Source organism: Talpa europaea (assembly GCF_964194135.1).
Source record: "Talpa europaea genome assembly, chromosome: 7".
NCBI lineage: Eukaryota > Metazoa > Chordata > Mammalia > Eulipotyphla > Talpidae > Talpa > Talpa europaea.
This window is the reverse complement of record NC_140074.1, coordinates 91,741,699-91,755,449: the sequence shown is the minus strand read 5'-3', so window position 1 is coordinate 91,755,449 and position 13,751 is coordinate 91,741,699. Positions and strand designations below refer to the sequence as shown.

The window sequence follows — 13,751 nt, the reverse complement described above, 5'->3', positions numbered from 1 at the left end:
CCTTCCACCCCACATATCCATATCCCTTCCCAAAGAATCCCTCTGGTGTCCCCAGGCAGTAGACCCAGTATGGAAGCTCCAGCTGGGAGGCAATCCAGGTACCCCACCAACTTCACCCCACTCCCCCACCCCAAGTTTTTCATCCAGAGAAGTTGCTGGACTTGGTTCCCCCAACCCAGCTCCATCCCCTACTCTTGCAGGTCCTCACCCATCTGTGCTTCCCCAATGTTGTTCTCCCTGGGCAGGAGAGCTTCTGTGGATAGGATGGGTGGCTGCTGAACCCCCTGAATCTGCCAGAGTTACTGCTGAGGCGGGGAAGCTGCCCACTTTGAATGTGCGACCATTCTGGCCCTTCCAGGTTGTGGAGTCAGGACTGTGGGAAGAGGCACTGGTGAGGTGTGGGAGCAAATATGGGGGGAATGGGAGCTGGCTCTGGCCCACATTCAGCTCACAAGCTGCGTCTACCTGCAGGAAGGAAAGCCTTTCTCCCTAACACAAAAAGATCTTAAGGGAAAGGAGAGGAGGGGGGATGAGGAAGAAAATCAGGGTTCCAGAAGCTAGAGAGAAGAGAGGTCCAGGCTCAGAATGTCATGGGGCTCTCACCTGCCCTCAATAATGGTGATAGGATCACCAGGCTCCATCCTCAGGGCTCCTGGCTCTGTAACTTCCCTCACACAATGTCCCTCGGGAGGCCAGGCCTGTAGAGACAGGAGATAAAGTGGCTAGGTTTGTGGCCTGAGTCAGAAGGGCAATGTGTGGGAGCAGAGAAAAAAGAAGACACCTCTCTTCATGAACCCATCAATCAAACCATACCAGGTGTTCTCAGTCCTGGGCCCAGAGTGGGAGTGTCCCTGTCCCCCAGCTGTAATCCAGTAAGGGAGGCACACCTGGATTCCATGCCAAGCTGGACCCAGCACAGGGGTCAGGGAGCAACAAAGTGTGGGGGGGGGGCTCCTGTCTCTACCTAGGGGGACCAAGGGGAGAGTTGTTCTATAAACTGCATTTACTGCATACCCAGGCCCATCAAGCACCTTTCCATTTCTCCCCAGCCCCACTACTTCAGCCCTCATCCAAGTCTCTTCATCTCACTTCTGCTTCACAGCCACTGTGGCTTACCTAGTTTTCCCATGCTCAGTATCATCCCTCCAGTTCATTCTTGCACCACGCCAAAGCAATATAACATGCAGAGCTGGCTTATAATTCCCCTGCTCATAGCCTTCCATGGCGCCCAGGTGCCTTCCGAGTAAAGGCTAAACTCCTTTAACAGTAGAAGGTAGTGCTTTAGGAAAGAACTCAGAAGTCAAATTGGTTTAACTCCCAAATCCTCCACTTGCTATCTTTTTCTTTTTTTTTTTAAGGTTTGTTTGTTTATGTATACAAGGACTGGGGTATAGACCAGAGGTGGGGGCGGGGGAGGAAGCCAATTGGGGGTGGTGGTGGTGAGAGGATTCACCAGAGTGCAGAACAGAACAGGCAGATCTACTGATATACACTGCTGAGGGGAGCAGTGGGCAAGACAGGAGAGGTCTGCTGCGCCATGTGGGTTGCTCCCTGGCCAGCCCAGGATCAGGATCAAACTCATGCTGCAGTGGCTGACAATAGCTTGATAGTGCTGTGTCTTAACCCCCTGAGCCACCAGGGAGGTCCCTGTCTGACTTTTGATAAGTCACTTAAACTGCCATTGCCCCATCTGTGCAATGGAGATAATAATGATCTCAATTGTGAGGATTAAATGAGTGAATAAGGGGCATCCCTGGTGACGCAAGGGGTTAAGCACCACACTATGAAGCAATCCGCAGTCTCTGCAGCACTTTTTGATCCCTGGTCGGCTAAAGAGAAACCCACATGGCACAGCAGACCTCTCCTGTCTCGCCCGATGCTCTCCTCAGCAGTGTATTTCAGTCAGTCTGCCTGTTCTGTTCCCCACTCTGTCTGGTGAATCCTGTCACCCCCCGCATCTCTGGCCTTTACCCCAGCTCTTGTATGCATAAATGAATAAATCTTTTAAAAAAATAAATGAGTGAATAAGGATAGTGAAAGCACTTAGTAACACAGCATATTACACAGATCAGGTGTTCTACATGTTAGCTCTGGTTATTTATCATGCCTTACAAATCTCTCCACAGAGCAGCCCATGTGCACTGTTGCCATCTTAGTTATTGTATTTCCCCCTTCCACATTGAACTTGGCCTCTGCCTGTCAAATACCCACTGCAATCTACTGCTCTTTGCTCCTCCTTCTTGGACCCAGCCCCAGTCCCCACCCCTCTGCCAGTATCTATGTAACCCCAAGCTGCCTCCCCAGGACTCTCAGGTAAGGAAGGACTGATCTGATTTCTTTAAAGCTGGATCCTATATCCTAGCCCAGAAGCTGGTTTGTCTTGTGTGTGGAACCATGGGGGAGGGGATGAGGGAAGAAAGACTGAGTGTATATGAGGAAAGGGGTTCCCACCTCTTGGAGCAGCTCCTCCAGGCAGGAAAAGCTAGGACGATCAGCAGGGTGGGGGGCCCAGCAGCGTCTGGCAAGACCATAAAGGGCCCTGGAGCAGAGGGGAGGCCTAGGGAGGCGAGCTCGGTCCTTTTCCAGCCGCTGCAGGATGAGGTAGGGTGGGACCCCAGCCCAGGGCTCCTCGCCCCCAGAGAACATCTCCCACAGCGTCACCCCAAACATCCACACATCCGAGGCAGAAGAGAAGGCCCCGTGGCGCAGGCTCTCGGGAGCACACCTGCGGAAGCGGAGTTGACGGGCTTGCGTGAGTACCCCTGGAGCTCGTACAGGCCACGTAGTCCTTCCACGCTAGAGCTAGGTCGTCATTTACAAGTGATTCCGTTCCGGGACACTCCAGTCCCAGCCCCCTCCGCATTTCTAACGCCCTCCAGACCCCACCCCCACCCTCACAGCCCACCTGCCAGCCCCATGCCTCACCAAGCAAAGGGGATGGGGCGGGGCCCGCCCATGACGTAGCGGCCCTGGGAGCCGCGCAGCGGCCGCACCAGCCCGAAGTCTGCCACCTTGATCGTGCGCGGTGAAGCCAGCAGCAGGTTGCGCGTAGCGAGGTCTCGGTGCACCAGTCCACGGGCCCCCAGGTACGCCATGGCCCCGGCCAATTGCCGCAGGAAGAGGCAAAGCAGGGCCACGGGCAACGGGTGTGCAGGGGCCGGCGCCGTCAGACGGGCGTGCAGGGAGCCCAGTGGTGCCAGCTCCATCACCTGCCAGAGCATAGCACCGCATGGGTGAGCAGAGACTGGGCTCCACAGGACTCCACGCCCACCCTCTTGTTGCCCACTAGCCTCTGTCCTCTATGCCCCTGAGGTGGCCAGGGAGCCCGAGTCAGGGTCTGCTCACCATCTGCAGAGGCTGGCCCAGAACAAGGCCATGCAGACGCAGCACGTGTGGATGCTCCAAGTTCATCATGACTGACACCTCTCGAAGAAAGTCCCCCAGCTCTGTGCCCACAGGACCTTCTGGACCCACCCGAAGGGACTTGACAGCCACAGGGACCTGGAGAAACAGGGGAAACACTATCAGGCACCCTAGGGAACAGTTATGTGGGGGCCAGAGCACAGAGGGCACACAGCGGGGGTGGGGGCACCTTGGACACTTACACTCTGGCCACTAGGCAGTGTCCACAGTCCTCGGTGCACTACACCAAAGCAGCCAGAACCCAGCAGCTCCCCTCTACACACAGCACCATCTGGGATCAGACACTTGAGTCCTCCCTCAGGCTCAGGGAGGGACACCGGGCTGTCTGAGATTGGAGTAGTCTCCTTCTGCTCAGGGGCAAAACCCCCAAGGATCTGAAATGGGTGGGAAATCAAGCATGAGGGACCCTCCATAGTCCTCGCCACACAGCCCACCCCATTCCTGGGTCTAAGCTGGTCCTCTAAGCCTCTCACCCCTGCCCCCAAACACATACCTTGTAGACCCAGTTCTTAGACTTGAGCCCTGAACGTTGTCTCTTCAGAGCCTCAACCAGTCTGCGCTGTGCTGGGGGAGACCAGAATCAGAGGGCTGGGGTAGTCTGGGGTGAGGGTGGATGGGGATGGGAGGGAGCAGGATGCAGAGGGATTTAGAGGCAAGAGGAGGGCTGGGGTGGAGAGCAGATGGTGATTAACAGGCTGGGGAAGGAGATCCCTCACCAGGCCGGCCCATGCCAATGCCATCCAGGTCCTCAGCCCTTACAAAGTCGAAATGTTCTGGTCGGGTGACATTCAGTTCCTCGAGGATGGGTCGGTAAAACTGGGCCAGCTGGAGGTCTCGGAGCAGCCTCAACAGCCATGGTGAGCCCGCCTCAGGAAGCATGTCTGGAGAAGAAACCCCTAAGGATGACATTCTCCACCAGACATAGCCCAGGGTAGGCTCCTGAGACACTCAGACAACAGGTATGTCACTAGACACTCAGGTGTAGGAGGGACACATCAGAACCAGGAAAATTCAAGTGTAACTTTTGACTCCTCAGAAACTTAACTACTATAGGGCCTCCCTGGTGGCTCAAGGGGTTAAGACACAATCTATGAAGCTGTCCGAGCCACCGCAGTATGAGTTTGATCCCCCGCCAGGGAGCTACCCACATGGTGCAGCAGACCTCTCCTGACTTCCCCACTACTCCCCCCAGCAGTGTATTTCAGTCATTCTGCCTGTTCTATTCCCCACTCTGTCTCTGGTGAACCCTCTCACCCCCCACACCTCTGGCCTGTATCCCAGTTCTCAAATGCATAAATAAATAAATCTTTAAAAAAAAAAAAAAGAAACTTAACTACTGTTGTCTCCTGGTGTCAAAGGGAGATTGGTTTCAGGATCCCATGGATACCAAAATCCACTAGTGCTCAAGTGCCTTATAGTTGGGCTGTCTACATTAGAGCTGTCTGCATGAGAATCTGTGTTTCTGCATCTGCTGATTCAACCAAATGACATCCAAGATAGTTGAATCCATGAAGTGAAATCGATGATAGAAAATAATCTGCATATAAATGCGGATTCTGTTCAAATCTGCATGTTGTTCAAGAGTCAACTGCGTACCTGAGACACCTCCCCTTGACAGCCACATTTCCGTCTACCACATACACCATACCTGAGACTTACGTATGTGCACAAAGGTGTACTGCTGCTGTACCCAAATACATGGCCACACACACACAAACACACACACACACACACACACACACACACCCCTACAGGTATGCTGTAAACAATGCCTGAGATTCCCAGATACAAGTCCTCTCAAATTGGAGACATTTCAGTATGCCGTCATGAAGCGCCCAGGCTGACTGCCACACACCCTCTCCCGTGCATGACTTGAGCCGGGGCAGTTCACTGTCTTCAACATAGATTGCCCCAGAGCCGAGATGCCAATGTACACACAAACACAAAGAAGATGAAGGTACGGTGTCCATGAACTTTGTTATGCAGGCCCACTCAGTCCAGAGACCCCAGGATCGTTGCCTCTTCTACACCCAAGCCAGCCACATTTGTGATCAGCAGTTAACTGCAGGCCACACTAAGCTCAGGTACGGCCCATAGAGCCACCTAGGCTGCCAGGTGTACGTTCCAGTCCACACCCACCTGAGCGCAGCTCCAGGTTTGGCACTCTGCCCACACACCTGAGTCACTCAATCAAACTTGGCTTCAGGGAACTCCGCCAATCTTTATTCAATAAAGCTCCAGGTGGTCTGGATACTGCTCGCCTGCACACTCCTTTGCACACACCTAGACCCTTCCCTCCCACTCAGTTAAGCCAGGAGGGCCAGAGGACCCCAGGCGGAAACCCAGAAGGAAACCACAGGTGAGCCAGGAGTGGGGCGGGGGCGGGGAAGGAGAAAGCCCGGGACTCTGGGATATCCAGACCGCCTGCAAGGTGAGAAGGGGCAGGACAGGAGAGAAAGCAGAAGGGAAGGGCCGGGGAGGAGAAGGGAAGGGAGGCTAGCAAGTCAGCACCCCCGGACGCACCCCAAGCAACAGCAGCTCCGGTTAACCACCCACCCCCTCCTTCCCGGTCTGGACCCTCACCTGGCTGAGGCGGAAGCGGCTGCTGCGGAGCCGCCCTGGGCTGTCGGGACTAAATCCCTGGGAGGGCGGACCCGAGGCGGCCGGAGGGCGGGACCTGGCGACTGGCCAGGGGCTGGTGGGCAGAGGTGAGCCGAGAGGGCGTCTCTCTCTCCGCTGGGCCAGAGGCGAGAAGCTCCCTTTCCCTGTCCTTTGCTCACCTGCCTTCTCCCAAGAACTTTCCACCCCTCTCCAGACTGCTCTTCTGTGTGCTGTCCCCCATCCCCCTTCTCACCAAACTCTTCACCTCGTTTAACCAGAGCCCCACCCCTGCCATGAATAAGCACCTGATAGCCACCCCTGCCAGGCTCCGGGACTGAGACTGAGCGGGATGTAGTCTTTGCCCCCCGCCTGAGGGGAGCTCCCTAGCACTCTTGGTGGAAGGCCTGGGTGCCGGCTGCGCAGACAGGGCAGAGGTGTTGATAAGCAGCTGTCCTTTCAGTCCCGTGTGCTGCCCTGAAGAGAATCTTTGGGAAGCCCCCCGGGGCGGCCGCGCGGGAGGTCGGGGGGCGGGGGTGGGGGGAAGGTGAGTTTACAGAGCTTCTGAGTGATTGCTCAGCCCCATCCCGCCAGGTCACCTGGTCTTGTTGACCAAGGGCAGCACTCCTGCCTCAGGGCACGCACCCCATTCACTGGCACTTCCTGATCACAATCCTGGCTTACCCCCTCCCCCTTACCCACGAAGCCTCTGCTGTCCCGGACTCTGTGCTGTTACTTGCCTTGTGGCTGCAAAGACAGTCCAGGACCTTGAAGAAGGCTCTGAGACGAGCATACGCTCTTCCTCTTGTCACGGGTCCCAGGGAGGATGCCATCAGTCTCAGGACGTCTCCTCTGTCCCAAGGATGGATGTCTGGGCACAGCAGCTAGAGCCCCATACTGCTGAATACATGAGCTGTTCCAGCATTGACAGAAAAATCTTCATAGTTCACAGTTCCACCTATATTTTTTCTTTCTTGCCAATTCTTTTGCCCTCCAACCAGGCCAGCTATATACTGCATGCTTCAGGGCACCCTGCTGGGCTCCGTAACTGCTCCCTCTCTGTGTTATCCTTGATTTACTATGGGCTCCACCTGGTAGGAACTGGGCCTGTCTTGTTCATCCGTGTGTTCTTTGTACATGGGATAATGTAGGAATGTCATATAATATAACCAATGTATATTGGTTGTGAAGGAATGTGCTTCATCTAATTGTCATTCTTTTACAGATAATTTGTCTTTTCTCTTGGCTTTTTTTTTTTTTAAGTTTTTTTATTTATACAAGAACTGGAGTACAGATCAGAGACGCAGGAAAGTGAGAGAATTCACCAGAGACAGAGCGGGGAGCAGAACAGGCAGATGGACTGAAGACACTGCTGAGGGGAGCAGCGGGTGAGGCAGGAGAGGTCTGCCATGCCATGTGGGAATCTCCCTGGCCGGCCGGAATCGAACCTGCACTGCAGAGGCTGTGGACAGCTTCACAGCAGTGAGCTCAACCCTCTGCACCACCAGGGAGGCCCTCTCCTGGGTTTTGAGACATCATTTGTGCTTCATAGTCCTAAAGAACCTAGACATGAGTTCCTTTTTATTTCATCTGCACAGTATATCGTAGTTCCTATATCTATGAATCCACATCTTTCATCAGTTTTGGGAAATTCTCAGCCAGTTATCTCTTCAAATAATGCTTTTTCTCCATTTCTTGTGTTCTCTCCTTTGGAACTCTGATTAGAACTATGCTAGACTTCTTTGTGCTATTCTCCATGTCTTTTAACCTCTCTTCCATATTTTCTATTCTTGGTGTTTTCATGATGCAATCCAGATCTATCTTCTAGTTCATTACTAATCGCACCTTGGTTATATCAGATGTGCTATTTAATCCACATACTGAGGACTTTTTTGTCATTGTTATATTCATATGTTATATTGATATTCATGCTATACTTTCTATGCTGACATAGAGGTATGTTTATTGAGGTACAATTTACAATCAGTAACTAACACACATATTTAACGCTGTAGCTCAATATAGCTCAACAAATGTACGTATACATTAATTCAAAGACTCAGAATGTTTCTGTAATCCCGGAAAGTGGACTTGTGCCCATTTTTAGTGAGTCTCATCATCCCCTAGAAGTAACTACTATTCTGATTTCTAAAACTCACAGATCAATTTTGCCTTCTCTTGACCTTATTATCAATGGAGCGACACAGTGTTTGCTATTTACATTTGACTTCTTTCACTTAACTTGTTTTTGAGACTCATCTTGGTGTTGTCCAAGTTCTTGGTGGGTAACACAATGACTCCATGACCTTCCTCAGGGAACAGCATGTAAAAACCCAATATTCCTCTGAGTGTCCAACTTCCTCACAGATCTGAGTGCACTAGAAGCCCTCTGGGAGTTGGATGAACACATGTGTGCAGAGCACATGGGGAGATACGAAGGCAGCTGCAGCCAGACTAGGCATGAATTCATCCTTTCAGCAAGTTTTCACTGTGTTGTGTTCTGGGACCTGGGTGAATGAACATCATTCCTGCCCTGGTGGGATTCATTCTACAGGGCCCTGCAGGACAGTCAGGCATTTGGGCCTTACATGAGGACTCTGGAGACTACTGAAGGGCTTGAAACAGGGGAGTGACAGAACCAGCTTACTGTAGTAAGAGCTGGGAGAAGGTAGGAGAGCAGGTTCAGGGATCACAGGGAAGAGGCTCTTGCTGCCTACCTCCTAGGATCACAGGGAAGAGGCTCTTGCTGCCTACCTCCTAGGATCAGGGGAGAGCGAGGGACCCTGCCTAGGACTTGGCTGTGGGGTAGAGAGAAGGCTGAGGATAGAGGGTGCTGTTGTTTTTTTTTTTTTTTTTTTTTTAGAGGCATGTTTTTTTATTTATTTATTTGTTTGTTTGTTTTGTTTATACATGCACTGGGTACAGTCAGAAGTCAGAAGCGCGGGAGGGTGAGAGAATTCACCAGAGCCAGAGCGGGGAGCAGAACAGGCAGAAGGACCGAAGTACACTGCTGAGGGGAGCAGCGGGCGGCAGGAGAGGTCTGAGCGCCATGTGGGACCCTCCTCCAGTGGCCGGGGAGCAGCCGGGGATTGAACTGGCGCCGCAGAGGCGGCGGGCAGCTTCGCAACCCAGTGCTCAACCGTTGCGCCACCGGGGAGGCCCTGTTTTTTTTTTTTTATAGAGGCATGTTTTATTTATTTGTTTGTTTTTGTTTATACATGCACTGGGTACAGTCAGAAGCGCGGGAAGGTGAGAGAATTCACCAGAGCCAGAGCGGGGAGCAGAGCAGGCAGAAGGACTGAAGTACACTGCTGAGGGGAGCAGCGGGTGGCAGGAGAGGTCTGCACGCCATGTGGGACCCTCCTCCGGTGGCCCGGGAGCAGCCGGGGATCGAACCGGTGCTGCAGAGTCCGCCGGCAGCTTCACAACCCAGCGCTCAACCGCTGCGCCACCGGGGAGGCCCTAGAGGGTGCTGTTGATTGGACTCCTGGCCTGGGTCCTCTGAACTCCAACAGGAAACTAAATGTCTAGGCTCAGCCCCACCTTTGTCTTTGGTTTAGAAAAAACAAACAGGGAATCAGGGGCCTCTTTATTCCTCCTTCCCTCCTTGTTTATTTCCTATTTTGAAGCTAAGTTTATCTCATTCCCACCTTCGCCCAAAAAGGATGGTAGGCTGTGGGAGAACTTGACCATCCTAACCACCCTAAGGGACCATCTCCTTGGGTGAAATGGGGCATTCAGCTAACTCTTAAACCTGGGCGCTGCCCATTCTCTGTGTCTTAGTCCAACCTCTGCCCTGCCCTGCAGGCTCTGTATCCCAGAAGGATGAGCACATTCACACCGTCAGGGCCAAGTCTTTCCCCACAGGGCAGAGAACTTGGAGGATAAACAGAGGGCACCCAGGTGCCCTCCCCCCACTCTTGGATTTATGTGAGGTGGAGTGGGGTGGGGCCCATTCCCAAGCAGAAACCTCTCTGCTCCTATCAAACCACATTAGAACAACATAGCCTCCTTTTCTGCTTTGATCCCTCAAATCACTGGGTTCTCTCCCTCAATAGAAGAAAGTACATCAGCATCTTGGCTCTCTCTTTCCTCTGAACTTTGTATAGCTGTTCCATCTTCTTCTTTTTTTTTTAAGATTTATTTTTGTATTTATTTATACAAGCACTGGGTACAGTCAGAAGCACGGGAGGGTGAAAGAATTCACCAGAGCCAGAGCGGGGAACAGAACAGGCAGACTGACAAGAAATACACTGCTGAGGGAAGCAGCGGGCGCGGCGGGAGAGGTCTGTGCGCCATGTGGGACCCTCGCCATGGCCAGGGATCGAACTGGTGCTGCAGAGGCTGCGGCAGCTTCACAGCCCAGCACTCAACCACTGTGTTCCATCTTCTTGGGAGAGTCTTCTTACCCTTATCCGAATTTGGCCTTGCTAAATGTAGGAAACCTAAACCTAACTGCCCTGATCTCTTCCCCTTGCACCCCATCCTGGTAGAATTTGCCAATAATTTGTCGGCTGCCCCTGCTAGACTCCCAGCTCCGTCTTGCCTGGGGTTGCAGTGTTCCCCATGCCAAGACCAGTAGCCTGGCTCATATAAGTACTTGGTAACTTTTGTTGAACAAGTGAATGAGACAGAGTTTTATATGGGTAGAGTGAAGCAAAGGAGATTTTTGACATGAGGTGCTCCTTTGCTGAGTGTAATGGGGATAGGAGTTACTAAATCTAACCCATAAGCATTCTCCTGGTGATCCCACCCCTGTCCCCCTCCCCATCCTGTTCCACCACCCCATCTCCATCTCCTGGGACCCTAAGGTCCCTTGCTTTCACAATTTGCATTTGCCTCATTAGTTTTTTTTTTAAAGAGTTATTTATGCATAAAGAACTGGGGGGCCTCCCCTGGTGGCGTAGTGGTTGAGCGCTGGGCTGAGAAGCTGCCCGCAGCCTTTGCAGTGCTGGTTCGATCCCTGGCCACAGGCGAGGGTCCCACATGGTGTGACAGACCTCTCCTACCGCCCGCTGCTCCCCTCAGCAGTGTATTTTGTCAGTCTGCCTGTTCTGTTCCCCACTCTGGCTCTGGTGAATTCTCTCACCCTCCTGCACTTCTGACTGTACCCAGTGCTTGTATAAATAAATAAATAAATCTTAAAAAAAAAAAACAACAACAACTGGGGTACAGGCCAGAGTTATGGGGAGGTGGTGAGAGGATTCAACACAGAGTGGGGAACAGAACAAGCAGATTGACTGAAATATACTGCTGAGAGGAGCAGTGGGTGAGACAGGAGAGGTCTGCTGTGCCATGTGGGTTGCTCCCTGGCCAGGGATCGAACTCCTGCTGTAGTGGCTGCAGACAGCTTCATAGGTTGCGTCTTCATCCCTTGCGCTACCAGGGAGGCCCTGCCTCATTAGTTTTTTGAGTCACCAGCTCATCACCTTGAGTGTATCCATTGGTTGGTTTTGCAAAGTGAAAGCACCCTTAGATCCATCATATTCCTTTAGTCTCAGATGGAATGAGAGAGTCTACAGAACACTAGCTTAGACCTCACATCTGGGCTTACTTTGAATCCCATATTTACTACTTACCATCCTATAAATATGAGCAAGTTATTTGACACTTCTGTACGTGTTTCCTCATCTTCAAGATGAGCTGACTAGGAGAAAGGAGTATATACCCTTTATGGGGTTGTTGGAGAATTAGCTGTGTCTACATGTGGAGTAGCCAGTGTCCAGAATGGCTGTCAATGAAATTCCCTTTCACGTCCTCACAGGGATGCAATTTGCTTTCCCACTATGAACAGGGCTGATTTGTGTAATCAATGGGATTTTGCAGGAAGGATGGCATTCAGCTTTCAAGTTAAGACATAAAAGACAGTATGGCTTCTGCCTTGCTCCATTGGGTCTATTGCTCTGAAGAAAGCCAGCCACCACGTCATGTGGCCCTATGGGGAGAGTGCCACATGTTGAGGAGCTGAGGCCTCTTGCGAAACGCCAACACCAACATGCCCAACAGCATTGCGCCATCTTGGAAGCTGATCCTCCAAATTCAATTAAACTTCAGATTTTTCTGCAGCCCTGACATCTGAACTGCATGCCCATGAGAAACCCAGAGCCAGAACCACTGGGTTATGCTGTTCCTGAATTTCTGACCTACAGAAATTATAATAGTAAATGTTTATTGTCCTAAACAAATGGGTTCTGGAATAATTTGTTACACAGATATAGATAATACAATGTATCAACGTTTAGGATGATGCCTGACACATAGCCTTCTTGTTAGCTGTTGTTAACTCCACTTTACAGGTAGGAAGACTGAAGTTCAGGGGCCTCACTGATGGAACAAGGGGGTTAAGCACCGCACTATGAAGCAATCCACAGCCTCTGCAGCACCAGCTCAATCCCCGGCTGGACCCACATGGTGCAGCAGACCTCTCCTGCCTTGCCTGCTGCTCCCCTCAGCAGGGCATTTCAGTGAGTCTGCCTGTTCTGTTCCTCACTCTGTTTCTGGTGGATCCTCTCTCCCTGTATCTCTGGCCTGTACCCCAGCTCTTGTATGCATAAATAAATCTTAAAAAAAAAAAAAGACTGAGGTTCAGGATGGTGAGGTGGTGTTCTCCATGCACATAGCTGGAAGGGCAGGGCCAGCCATGTAATGAACGCAGGGCCTCTAAGTGCCAAGTCCTGGGCTCCTTTTTCTGCCCTACTCTTCCCATTATTTACTGTTGAACAGTAACACCTAAAGGCATAAACAGGGCCTCCCTGGTAGCACAAGGGATTACGTCACGGCACTATGAGGATATTCGCAGCCACTGTGACACGAGTTCAATGCCAGGCAGGTTAGGGTGGTGACCCACATGGCAAGCAGACCTCTCCTGTCTCGCCCACTGCTCCCCTCAGCAGTGCATTTCAGTCAGTCTGCCTGTTCTGTTCTCTACTCTGTCTTTGGTGAATCCTCTCACCCCTTGCACCTCTGGCCTGTATCCCACTTTTGTGGGCATAAATAAATCTAAAAAAAATAAAGGCATAAACACCACTTTATTATGCTCCTGGACTTTGAGAATCAGAAATTGCATCTGGCCACTAAGCGAATGTTATTTCTCTGCTCCATTATGTCTGGGGTCTTGAGTGGAAAAACTGAAAGTCTGGGGGTGACATAATAGCCGGAGTTGTATTATCATTCACATGTCTGGGTTGATGCTGGCTTTTGGCCAACCCTCTCCCTGTGCATACTCCATGTAGCCTGGACGTCCTCATAATGCGGTAACTGGGTTCCAGAGTGAGTGTCCTGAGTATGCCAGTATCTTTAGGCCTGGGCCCAGAAAGTGGTCTGCTATTACTTGTGCCATATTTAATTGGTCAACCAGTCGTGAAGTCCAGGTTCAAGGGAAGATACCTGGACCTTGCTTCTAGATGCGAGGCACATCAAAGAAGGTTGGGGCCATTGTTTAGAACTGTCACACTCACACAACAGCAGCCGCTGTTTGGCGAAGGACTCAGAAACACCATTCTGGTCATTGTGTGGTAGGTTAACTGTATCTGCACAGGAAAAAAATGAAACCTACCAGCCTCCTGCGCCAGATGCTCATGGGGCACTTATGTGGGGAGCTTACATCACAAGGGTTCAGAGACAGGCCTGGAGTTGTCAGGGACACTTCCTAGTGTCTACCATGTGCCAGGAACTGGGGAAACAAAGGTGTACAACCTTAAGTAGTGGCTTTACATGGCAGTGCATGATGT

General features: G+C 51.8%; 1 protein-coding gene across 1 annotated transcript; it reads right to left on the bottom strand.

The window, feature by feature from the left end:
• Nucleotides 1–204: 204 nt before the first annotated feature.
• Nucleotides 205–4,320, bottom strand: TNK1 (tyrosine kinase non receptor 1; the record flags this gene model as incomplete). The annotated part of the gene is made up of 8 exons (XM_084237912.1): nucleotides 4,140–4,320; nucleotides 3,917–3,987; nucleotides 3,606–3,797; nucleotides 3,346–3,501; nucleotides 2,926–3,209; nucleotides 2,452–2,725; nucleotides 604–698; nucleotides 205–373 (listed from the first exon to the last, which is right to left on the bottom strand). Exons 1-8 carry the CDS (start codon nucleotides 4,300–4,302, stop codon nucleotides 205–207), a joined length of 1,404 nt encoding a protein of 467 aa, XP_084094038.1. The 5' UTR covers nucleotides 4,303–4,320.
• Nucleotides 4,321–13,751: the final 9,431 nt, after the last annotated feature.